At 37.3% G+C, this 12,500-nt stretch overlaps 1 protein-coding gene across 1 annotated transcript in view; it reads right to left on the bottom strand.

Moving 5' to 3' along the window:
* Positions 1–12,500, bottom strand: part of LOC115216391 (gamma-aminobutyric acid receptor subunit beta-like) — a 489,200-nt gene that overhangs the window by 298,147 nt on the left and 178,553 nt on the right. The window contains exon 3 of the mRNA XM_029785687.2: positions 7,802–7,869. Within this exon, the coding sequence (XP_029641547.1) occupies positions 7,802–7,869 (68 nt within the window). The remainder of the gene's footprint in view (positions 1–7,801; positions 7,870–12,500) is intronic.

The raw sequence follows: 12,500 nt of genomic DNA, 5'->3' as shown, positions 1-12,500 counted from the left end.
ATATATATATATATATATATATATTTCTTTACTACTCACAAGGGGCTAAACACAAAGGGGACAAACAAGGACAGACAGAGGGATTAAGTCGATTATATCGAGCCAATTGCGTAACTGGTACTTAATTTATCGACCCCGAAAAGATGAAAGGCAAAGTCGACCTCGGCGGAATTTGAATTCAGAACGTAACGACAGACGAAATACCTATTTCTTTATTACCCACAAGGGGATAAACATAGAGGGGACAAACAAGGACAGACAAACGGATTAAGTTGATTATATCGACCCCAGTGCGAAACTAGTACTTAATTTATCGACCTCGAAAGGATGAAAGGCAAAGTCGACCTCGGCGGAATTTGAACTAGAGAAGGTAACGTAAGACGAAATACCGCTACGCATTTCGCCCGGCGCGCTAACGTTTCTGTCAGCTCGCCGCCTATATATCTATGTGTGTGTGTGTATGTGTGTGTGTGTGCAGCTATATATATGTATGTATATATATATATGTCTGTGTGTGTGTTTGTGTGTGTGCATGTATGCACACGTCTATATTAATCCTCTACTAGTATCTTCACCCCGTTATATATATATAGATATATATATATATATAATATATATATATATATATATATATATATTTATGACGGGTGTTAAGATGCTACTAGTGGAAGCATAGTATAGACGTGTGTATACGCGCACAAACACACATGCACACACACACACACACACACACAGACATATAAGCGCATACACTTCATACAAACACAGTCAAATCCTCAAAACACACAGCCACACGCACTCTGGCACACACACACACATACTCACATACTCACACACACACACATAGTCACAAACACACATATATTATATTGCAAAGGTTATGTACTAGAAATAGCATCATTATATTACATAAAAGATAAGTGTCTGAAGAAACAATAGAAATTCTTTAAAAAAAAACTCTAATATTAGAATTCAGAAGTATTGGAAACAGAAATGCTTTTTTATTGGATACGATGCCATACCGTTTTTTGTGTCTTAATTTGCTGGTAACCTTTTTTTCCCCTTAGAAGATGCAGACAACGATTTTTCATCTCAGGTATTGGGTCAAATGATGTTTTATTTTCATTAATACGTACATACGCTCTCCCCTCCTCTCTCCCTTACTCACAAAGAAGTAATGTTATTAACATACACATACATACACACACACATATAACCATACTTATACATATATAATGTGTACATATATATACACACTCAAACACATATATATTATCATACTTAAACATACATAAACATACATACACACACACACACACATATATATATATATGTATGTATGCATGTATGTATATATTCATATATATATATATATATATATATATATAATATATATATAATATATATATATATATATATATATTGCTTTTTTCTTGTGTATATATATATATATATAATATATATATATATATATATATATATATAATCATACTTAGACATATGTATGGACTTGCATCATGCATTCTGTGTGTAATGTGTGTGTGTGTGTGTGTGTGTTTATGTGCAAAAAAGTTTTTGGCTGTGAATCAGACGTAGGGTGGTTGCAATGTTAAAAACACCAGTTCAAGTGAGGGCAATATCAAATCAATGTATATTATTGGCCTAACTACGCCTCGTTAATATTACAGTCGCCTACGTTATGTTATAGTCAGGTCAACGATTACACACTTACAATAGCCGAATCTTCGTGCGTTGATGTGTTAAAATCAGTAATTCAGGAATGTAAAGAGACTAGCTTCGCCACTCATCATATTCTAAATGTTGACCTTTTCTGAAGTAGGATAATACAATAGATACTTGAACGCCAGAGTAATTTTTGACAGTTTGTAATCTTCTATGCGAAACTCACTTTATCTTTCTTCACGTTTGCCGATGAAGTTTACTAGTTCTGTTTAATTAAGTGGATCGGAGATGAATTTCGGTGAACAAAATGACTGAGCAGAACAAAATACTAATTAACTGAATTCATTAACGGGCTTAATACTCTGTGGGAAGGCATTAGGCCTACATGATTTCAAATATGATCATCCAATGAGTTACAATGAATAATTTAAGCATTATAGCACCTTTTATCTTTTAATTGTTTTACTTAGTTGACTGCAGCCACGCTGGGACACTGCCCTGAAATATTTTAGTCGAACAAATCAACCCCCCCAGGTCCAAGCCTGTTATTTATTCTATCGGACTCTAAGGCTGAACTGTTAAGTTACAGGGACGTAATCACACCAACACCGTTTTTCAAGCGGTTGTAGGGTACAAAGCCAAACACACATACACACACACGTGGATATATACATATAGATGATGGGCTTCTTCCGTTTCCGTCTACCAAATCCTCTGTCAAGACTTCCGCTCGTGACTAAAGTAGAAGACACCTACCCAAGGTGTCACGCGGTGAGATAGAACCCGTACCATTTGGTTGGGAAGCAAGCTTGTCACCACAAAACCACGCCTGCGCTTACATAAAAACAATTAATTAAAATTTTCTTAGTAGTCTCAGAAAGAAGACCCATGGTTAAATAACAATTTTGTTTTTATAGCAATGACATCAAAACTGGAGAAATCAGAATTGACACGAGAGAAGATCAGGCCTATAAAACTGCTCCGCTGGTGACAGCTATGATTATGAGATTGGTAACTGGGTGTTCAATGTCTTCCGCAATAATTAATAACCAATTAATAACCAGGCGTAGGAGTGGCTGTGTGGTAAGTAGCTTGCTTACAAACTATGGTTCCGCGTTCAGTACCACTGCGTGACACCTTGGGCAAGTAACTTCTACTATAGCCTCGGGCCGACCAAAGCCTTGTGAGTGGATTTGGTAGACTGAAAATGAAAAAAGCCCCTCATATATATATGTATAAATATGTATGTATGTGTGTGTATATGTTTGTGTGTCTGTGTGTGTTCCCCCAACATCGCTTGACAACGGATGCTGGTTTGTTCACGTTCCCGTAACTTAGCGGTTCGGCAAAAGAGACCGATAGAATAAGTACTAGGCTGACAAAGAATAAATCCTGGGGTATAATTGCTCGACTAAAGGCGGTGCTCCAGCATGGCCACAGTCAAATAACTGAAACAAGTAGAAGAGGAAAAGAGTAAATTATCAAAGCTTATAATGTGTGGAAAGAGACACTGTAAAACCTCTGACAACAGGCTGCTGTCAGCTCTCACACAATCAACCAGAGCAAATAAGTCCGAGCGCTCTGGGTAGTAAAACAATAATAATAAAATTGTCATTATTATTGCTTTAGACATTGCCAAGACTATCAGCTGTTGTCACCGGCGCTACTTAAGCTGTCTCACTGTCCAAATTCTTCAGATTATTTAATTCTGAGAACTAATACCAAGGGGTAGGTGATCACTGTAAGTCGTTGGATCAGTTTATGATTAACTAGTCCTTGTTTAGCCCTGATTTGGCAAAACTACGATCATTGGCGTTCCATAAATGACTATCCTCTCTACTTTTCAGGCATAGTGTGTTTCTAGGACATCCTTCACTAGCTGAGATGTGTGAAAGAGATTTGGTGGCTATTTCTAGCAATTCTATTGACCACATCACGGAGCCTAACGAGTTATGTTGGAACGACCTTTGGAACATTGAAAATAGAAGAAAAATATGTAGTGATTAATTTCTTGATAATAATCTTTTACTTGTTTCAGTCATTTGACTGCGGCCATGCTGGAACACCGCCTTGAAGAATTTCAGTCGAACAAATCGACTCCAGAACTTATTTTTTTAAAGCCTAGCACTTATTCTATCAGTCTTGCCGAACCACTAGCTTATGGAAACGTAAACACATCAACACCGGTTGTGAAATGATGATGAGAGGACAAAAACAGACACAAAGACACGCGCACACGAATATATATACGACGGGCTTCTTTCAGTTTCCGTCTACCAAATCCACTCACAAATTTTTGGTTAGACCGCGGCTATACTAGAAGACACTTGCCCAGGGTATCACGCAGTGGGACTGAACCCGGAACCATGTGGTTTGAGAACAAACTTCTTACCACACAGCCAAGCCTAATGGAGGGTGATATGTGTTTTCACTAAAGCAGCGTATGCCATCGTTTCGTTTTCTATAGGGTTAGAGTAATATATGAAAATGAAAATTAACGACAATTAGTTTAGTTATGAAGGAAATACTTAGGCCAAATTTGCTAACGAATTCTATTGTTTGCTTTCTTCTGTTTGCTTTTAAGTGTTAGCTGTTCATGTGAAGCGTGAAATATATGTAAAGACCTGAAAAGTTTCAGTTGTATCAGGAAATACTTTGAAAAACCAATTGAGTGACAAAGTAGCTAATTAGTTTATCAATAATAAGATAATAAAGCAATACGTGTCTTTTTTTTATAGGCCAGCAAGTGACCCCAACAAAGTAAAATTATATGTCGAGAAAATCGACGTAAGTATTGTTTTCAAGTCTGGTACTTATAGTACTGTTATTGGTTCAGAAGATCGCTAATTTACGGGGTCGCTATCAAACAAAGACTGGTTGACGAGAAGGAGACGAACTAAAGCACAAAGAGATTCATACGCCTGAACACATAGAAAAATATTCATACATAGTCGTATAAATGCATATATATATATACATATATACACACATACATAGTACAAACATACATAATACACACATACATACATACATACATACATACATACATACATACATACATACATACATACATATATACATACATACATACATACATACACAGAGTGCAGTAAATAAACTGTCATCTAAATTACGCCAAAATGAAAGTAACACTGACATCTCATTGGCTTCAACCACAGCCTCCAGGCGACTTCAGAATCTCCTACAACTCCTCTGGGCGGCCCCTTTGTTCAATTTGGTGGATGCTGCACTATTCCTTGCCTTCAGTTCATCTTTTGTGTTACAAGGAGTTTTGTTGGTCTCTCGATCAACTGCACCCCATCCGTAATAATCTAGGGGGTTGCACTCTGGGAAGTTATGTGGCCAGATGTTAGGGGCAATGTGGTTGCAGAAATTGTTTGATAGCCACGACTGGTTTCTCCCGTTTGTGTGGCATGGCATCCGGAGCTGGCCAGGGGCTAAATCAAGGGGAGGCTGACAAGAACAGTTCCAACAGCCACCCCATTGACCCAGAGCAGCAGTACTACCTCCAGGCACTTGAGGTAGGCCTCATCGACTGAGGCCATATGGCAAGATGAATGGAGGCATAACGTCGCCATCATTCCCAACACCATGATGTTGACTGGATGTTTGATTTTCATCACTCTCGGTACATGTCCTCAGCTTGCCCTGATCTGAGATTGACACCCAAGCCCTGTGAAAATTTCGTATTGAATCTTCAGGTGCGAATGCCAAGAAGTAGAGCACGTCGTTTCCAAAATTCTGGCAAAGGGAATTGCGTCATGTGTGTGTGTGTGTGTGTGTGTATGTGTGTGTGTGTGTATGTGTGTATGTGTGTGTGTATGTGTGTGTGTGTGTGTTTTCAGCACCCCCTCGTAGAAACGCACTAAGTTTATTAGTATTTATAGTCTATTAAACTGACACCAGTACTTGAGCCGGGGTTCTTGCTGTTATCTCGTAGGGTCGACAGTGAAGGCGCGTGGCCTAGTTCTTAAGTTGTTGCACGCACAATCGCAAGATGATGGTTTCGATTCCCTGTACAGGCAGCATATTGTGTTCTTAAGCAAAACACTTCATTTGAAGTTCCTCTAATCAACCCAGCTAAAAATGATTAACTCAGCGACGGACCGGCGTCCCGTTTAGGAGCAGTGTTGTAATCTTGGTCACTCATACGCCATGGAAACTAGTTGACCTGCTCTATGGGTCCTAACATTCGAGACAGTACATACTTACTTATGGAGTCGACAAAAGAGTAGACAAAATAGGGGTAGGAATAAATTAGAAACCCCTGGAAGGATTTTAAATCAAAGCATAAAAATTATTACATTATTCATATTTTATATTTTACGAGGAGCTAAAGCGAACAACCATCTTTATATCCCACTTTTTATTAGTATGAGAAATCATTATTTATATGCTTGTTCTATTATAATTATCGGGTTATATGACGACATCGTCCACAAAATGGTTTCCTGAGGCAAGTCAGTAATTTTCCTGCGAAGGAGGATATTTTTGCTGCAATCTGTATTACCCTTTAACCAACGCAATAAAATGATGTCTCATTAGGAATATTATTAGCTATATTTGTTAAGAAATCTTGCACATAACCATTTAGCAAAGCCAAATTCAACGGAGCATTTTATGGTTATGACATGCTCTTATTGAAACGAGAAACAAATGCGCAATGGAAGTTAGCAGACGATAGGTTTTTTTTTTTTATCGATTGCTCTTCATCTTTTGGAAAAGATATTTTCAATCACTCACGACTTCTCTTTTTCTTTCCAACACCACTTTTCACAAATATTATTTTGCGAACTACTACTACTACTACTACTACTACTACTACTACTACTACTACTATTACTGCTGCTGCTGCTGCTGCTGCTACTACTACTACTACTACTACTACTACTACTACTACTACTACTACTACTACTACTACTACTGATGATGGTGATGATAATGGTGATGATGAGGATGATGATGATGATGATGATGATGATGATGCCAAGCTGATGATGATATTAATATTTATAAAAAAAAGAGTTATTTTTTAAATTCCAATATATTTTTATAGCAAGACGTCATAGTTGATATAACATAATAATGAGAATAACAACAACAGCAATCTTTTCTACTAAAGGCACAAGGCCTTACACTTTCGGGGAAGAGAGTAGCCGATTACTTTGACCCCAGTGTTTCACTGGTATTTAATTTATCGATTACGAAAGGATGAAACGCGAAGTCGACCTCAGCGGGATTTGAACTCAGAACATGGTGACGAGTGAAATACCTATTTCTTTACTATCCACAGAGGGCTAAACACAGAGAGGACAAACAAGGACAGACAAACATTAAGTCGATTATATCGACCCCAGTGCGTAACTGGTACTTAATTTAACGACCCCGAAAGAATGAAAGGCAAAGTTGACCGCGGCGGAATTTGAACTCAGAACGTGACGGCAGACAAAATACCTATTTCTTTACTGCCCAGAAGGGGCTAAACGCAAAGGGGACAAACAAGGACAGACACACGGATTAAGTCGATTATATCGACACCAGTGCGTAACTAGTACTTAATTTAACGACCCCGAAAGGATGAAAGGCAAAGTCGACCTCGGCGGAATTGCAACTCAGAACGTAACGGCAGACGAAATACCGCTAAGCATTTTGCCCGGTGTGCTAACGTTTCTGCCAGCTCGCCGCCTTCAACAGAAATGTGGTAACAAAAGACAAAATTATCTGCATTCAACCCCCCCCCCCCATCAAAGTTTGTATTAGCTTAAGTTTCTGACATCAGCTTAATAATCATAAAGATATTTTAGTAATTTTTCCATTTCGGAATGACAATTTCTTTTCTTTTCAACTAAATACCCGCACTGCATATTCGTTCTTCACTCATTTACTATTGTTCTTATTTTATATTATGTTCATTGTCTGGAAACCTTTCGCCACACATCTGTAACTTCTTCAGCAGTTTTTCCATCCACGTGTTTGCTCCTGTTCTGTTTAGTATACCTTTCGTTATTTTTTAAAATTAATTGAAACAAATTCAATGAATTTCAGCAGAAATATGGCAACGAAAGCTAATTCTATGGGATAGAAAAATACAACTTACCATATTGACTTCAGAAATACTGTCAAAACTGGCAATAATAATTTCCATACCGATCCTTAAAGCTTGTACTGCAAATAAATTAATAAACAGTTAATTAAATAAAATAAAAACATAGATACATAAATAAATATTTAAATAATAAGGATTTCCAAATTTGGCACATTTTAGGAGAGAGGAATTGAATTGACTCTAGTAAATGAGTGGAGCACTTCTATCTATCTATCTATCTATCTATCTATCTATCTATCTATCTATCTATCTCTATCTATCTATCTATCTATCTATCTATCTATTTATCTATCTATATATATATATATATATCTTCTTCCTCTTCTTCTTCATCATCATCATTATCATCATCATCGTCGTCATCATCATCACCACCATCATCACCACCATCATCACCACCATCTTCTCCTTCTCCTCCTTCTTCTTCTTCTTCTTCTTCTTCTTCATCATCATCATTATCATCATCATCGTCGTCATAATCATCACCACCACCACCATCATCGTCATCTTCTCCTTCTTCTTCTTCTTCTTCTTCTTCTTCTTCTTCTTCTACTTCTCCACCCCCTACCCCTTAACTTTGTCACTAATGTTTTTTAGTATAACACCTACGCTAATTCTATAAACAAGCCTGTCAATATAAATATTCTCCTGAATTGAACTGAGACTGCCAGCCGCCACTGACCATTCAAAATACGACCATCAGGGCACTCCCAGATTCTCCCCACCAGCCTTCTTCCTCTACTACCCTTCCAAGAACTCACAACGACCTCCGACACACAAGTGCAAACAAGGGAGTCAGAGAAAGGCAGAATGCCACTTAAATCTGAACACTACTATAGAAATATTCTTTTAAAAAAACTTTTCTTCTAATTTTTCTAAATTTAATTATTTAATCGTTACAGTTGAAAAGGTCTCAAAATGACCGAAACCGGTACTGAAATGTTCACTATAAAATTATTTTAGCATTTTCTATTTTTGACTTGTTTTTTCATATATATATATATATATATATATATATATATATCATCTATCTCTCTCTTTCTCTATATATCTATATATCGAAGAAAATCTCACTCTCTATCTATCTATCTATCTATCTATCTATCTATCTATCTATCTATCTATCTATCTATCTATCTATCTATCTATCTATCTATCCATCTTCCTTTCTGTCTGTCTCCCTCTGTTTCGCACTTCTTCTCTCCCAGTGTCTATATGATTGCAACACCTCCTACTCAGTGGTCTATATACACCTTGTTAAACGATTGGTTTTTACACAGACCTACTTCTGCGAATTTATCTGACATTTTAGACACTCAAAGAACTCGCACGTGACAACGATGTTAATGTCAGGTGCCAGCTCGATATCTATTCCATCGCACCATCATGACATACATAGTCTGCAGCAACAGGCTGCTTACGGTTGTCGGTTGAAACGTTGGCTTTTCTACATTGCTTTAGTGACATACACTATATCTTTTATCTTTTACTTGTTTCAGTCATTAGGCTACGGCCATGCTGGAGCTCCGCTTTGAACAATCTTAGTCGAACGAATCAATTTCCAGTATTTTTTTTAGCTTTTAAGTCTGTTATTTATTCTATTGGATACTTTTGCCGAACCGCTAAGTTAGGGAGACGTAATCACACCACACTAGTTGTCAAGCGTTGGCGGGTGGAGTGGGGTGAGGTAAACACAGACACAAAGACACATACACCAAGATATATATATATATATATATATATATATATATATATATAGTAGATGAAACCATAGCGACTGAAGAAGGGGTTTTTTCTTTGTGTTAATTGTCCTGTACTCTATTTTTTTGTTGTTTAAAAAAATGTCCAGTTCCTTTGGTTTGTGTCTATGTTTTCGTTTCTCATTGTGTTCGACGTCCTTTTGGTGTTCTGTACTCATATATGCGTGTATATGTACATGTAGAGGTAGGTACGTACATATATGTTTATATATATGCATATGGTTTATTTTATTTATTAATATATTATATATATATATGTACATACACAATTGCAGCGTGGAAGGTGTTTGTAAGCCATTTAAGGAACACACAAAAGCCGTTCGATTCACTTCAACATTTAAGTTTAATTTGTCAAAATATTTTCTTCGCTTTAAGACCGCGACCTCTTCACTGACAAAAATCCGTGCTGCATCTCGTGATGCAGCACGGAGCCAAGTGGCGGAATCGTTAGTACGTTCGACAAAATACTAAGCGGTATTTCTTCTGGCGTGTTATGTTCTCAGTTCAAGTGCTGCCAACGTCAACTTTACTTTTGATCCTTTTGAAGTCCATGAAAATAGTAGTAGTCAAGTATTGGACCCGATGTTATCAAGTTATCTCCTCTTTTCAACATTACTAACCCTGTGCCAAGATTGGAAACATTTCGTGGTTTGGAGGGATTAGCTCTGGATTAACCTTCAACACAAGACCCAGGGGCGACATATTCGACAGTAAATTTTTAGAACATGAAGCGATACACGGTGTTTTCCTCTTATGGTTTTTAAATTCTACAGAACGTAAATAGGTATAAAAATTAAGTCAACTTGATTAAGAGGCACATGAGTAAAAACACACTTATTAATATGTAATGTAAGACAACGGTAACAACAGCAACATGCATGAAAATACTATTAAACTCAGTAATAATTATTTGTTCAAACAACACTATTATTCTTTAGCCGTGTAGCATCTGAAGTCTTGAAGCAACGAAATAATTGCTCCTAATATTGGATAACAAACCTCACAATAGTAAAATGTTACCCATTCCTCGATCACCCGTTGATTAGTTAGATACAGGTATGGCACCGATTTTACAGAATCCTCTTTTAGATCGGATAAAGTTACGACTTACGGAGATGTACTTGCATAGCGAGTGACTCGATCTGAGATTGTGTGCTGGAACGAAAACGATTGCAGAGTGGAAGGTGTTTATAAGCCATTTATAAACCGTTAGATTCACTTCAACATTAAAATTTAATTTGTTAAAATATTTTCGTCGCTTTGAGACCGCGACGTGTTCACTGACAAAACTTCGTGCTGCATCTCTGTTACGACTGTTCATTTGAATTTTTGTCCCTCTACACCACTATATTAGTATACCTGTTGGCAATATATGACGCAATAGTTAGTATGCTCTCTTTAAATTGCTTACACTTCCAGTATTTAATGAATGTATCTTGCTTAACGGAAATTCTATCCTAGCAATAGATTCTATATCAAGTGTGTCAGTAGCGGTGTAAAGTATAAATACCATTGAAAATTGTAACAAAAAAATGTCCGAAATGTGAATAATAACGAAACACCTTCCCAGACGGTGATTATTCTGTGTGGAAGTAATATGGCAGATATGATATTGGTAAGTAAGGCAATACATTCTATGAAGACAATTGTTTCAAGAAGGAAATGAAACATTTAATATTCTATGAATAAGAGTATTAAACATGGTTGCGCGTTAATGGAGTGTTGTAGACAGTACCGGGGTGTTGGTGTGGAGTTATTGGAAACCATGCAAATGAGACGAGGTAAATTATTCGGTACAGAACGTACAATATCGGTGTGATTCTCACAAAATTAGCTTGAAATGTTTAAGGAGGGTCTAAGAATTTCTACCTATGAAGTATATAAAGAAAAAACAAGAAAGAACAGATGTAGAGAGATCTGTTAAAAATGTTACAGAAGAGAATCGGAGTTCTGAGTTCGGATATATTGGAAGTGAAACTATATCACAAACGATGTACTTATAGAATGACATTACTAAAAGAAGAACAGGAAGACGTTAAAAATATAACAATATACTTGCCGTCAAGTGCAGAAGGTACACGTTGATATAATCTACTTGTAATAACAAAACAAGTAAATAGCTTAGGAGTTTGAAATTCATTAAAAATTTCCTAGTAATATACATGCAATTAAAACTAGATTCCTATATAGGGAGTTTGAAAGTACATAGTGCGAAAAGGCAGATGACACTCCACGTCTGTAATCCTAAGGAAAGCTTCGGTAAGTTTTAATTGTAGACAACTGTTTAAGTTACACCGCAGCGTTGAAAACTCGTGTAAAGGCAATGATATATCAATATGCATATTGGTATATCCACATCGTTCTACCAAATTCCGTAACTTAGCGGTTCAACAAAAGAGACCGATAGAATAAGCACTAGGCTTACAAAGAATAAGTCCTGGGGGAGATTTGCTCGACTAAAATCGGTGCTCCAGCATTGCCGCAGTCAATGACTGAAGCAAGTAAAAGAGAAAAAGAGATTAACCAAAATTCGGCCTAAGTTTAGGTCGGCCACCATCTGACAATGATTTTACAGAATTTCAAGTATCAAAGGGAAGGAAGCTGTTATTAGGTTGCTTGCATATGCTGATGATGTTGAGCGAAGCGTTCTTCTGTAGTCCGAAACGTAGTCCTTTGCTAATCGTAAGACCCGCAGAAGAGAAAGCAGGTCAACCCCCGACACTGAGATCATCGACGGATGAATGAATGTGCATCCAGGCTCAGCGGTTGCGTAGGAAATCGGGGACAAGAAACAGGAAGAAAGAGTGAGAGAAAGTTGAAGCAAAAGAGTACAACAGGGGTCGGCACCACCCCCTGCCGGATCCTCGTGGAGCCTTAGGTGTTTTCGCTCAATAAACACACACAACGCCCGGTTTGGGAATGGAAACTGT

This window comes from Octopus sinensis, linkage group LG10 (genome assembly GCF_006345805.1).
Source record: "Octopus sinensis linkage group LG10, ASM634580v1, whole genome shotgun sequence".
Lineage (NCBI taxonomy): Eukaryota > Metazoa > Mollusca > Cephalopoda > Octopoda > Octopodidae > Octopus > Octopus sinensis.
This window is presented reverse-complemented; position numbering and strand designations above follow the sequence as displayed.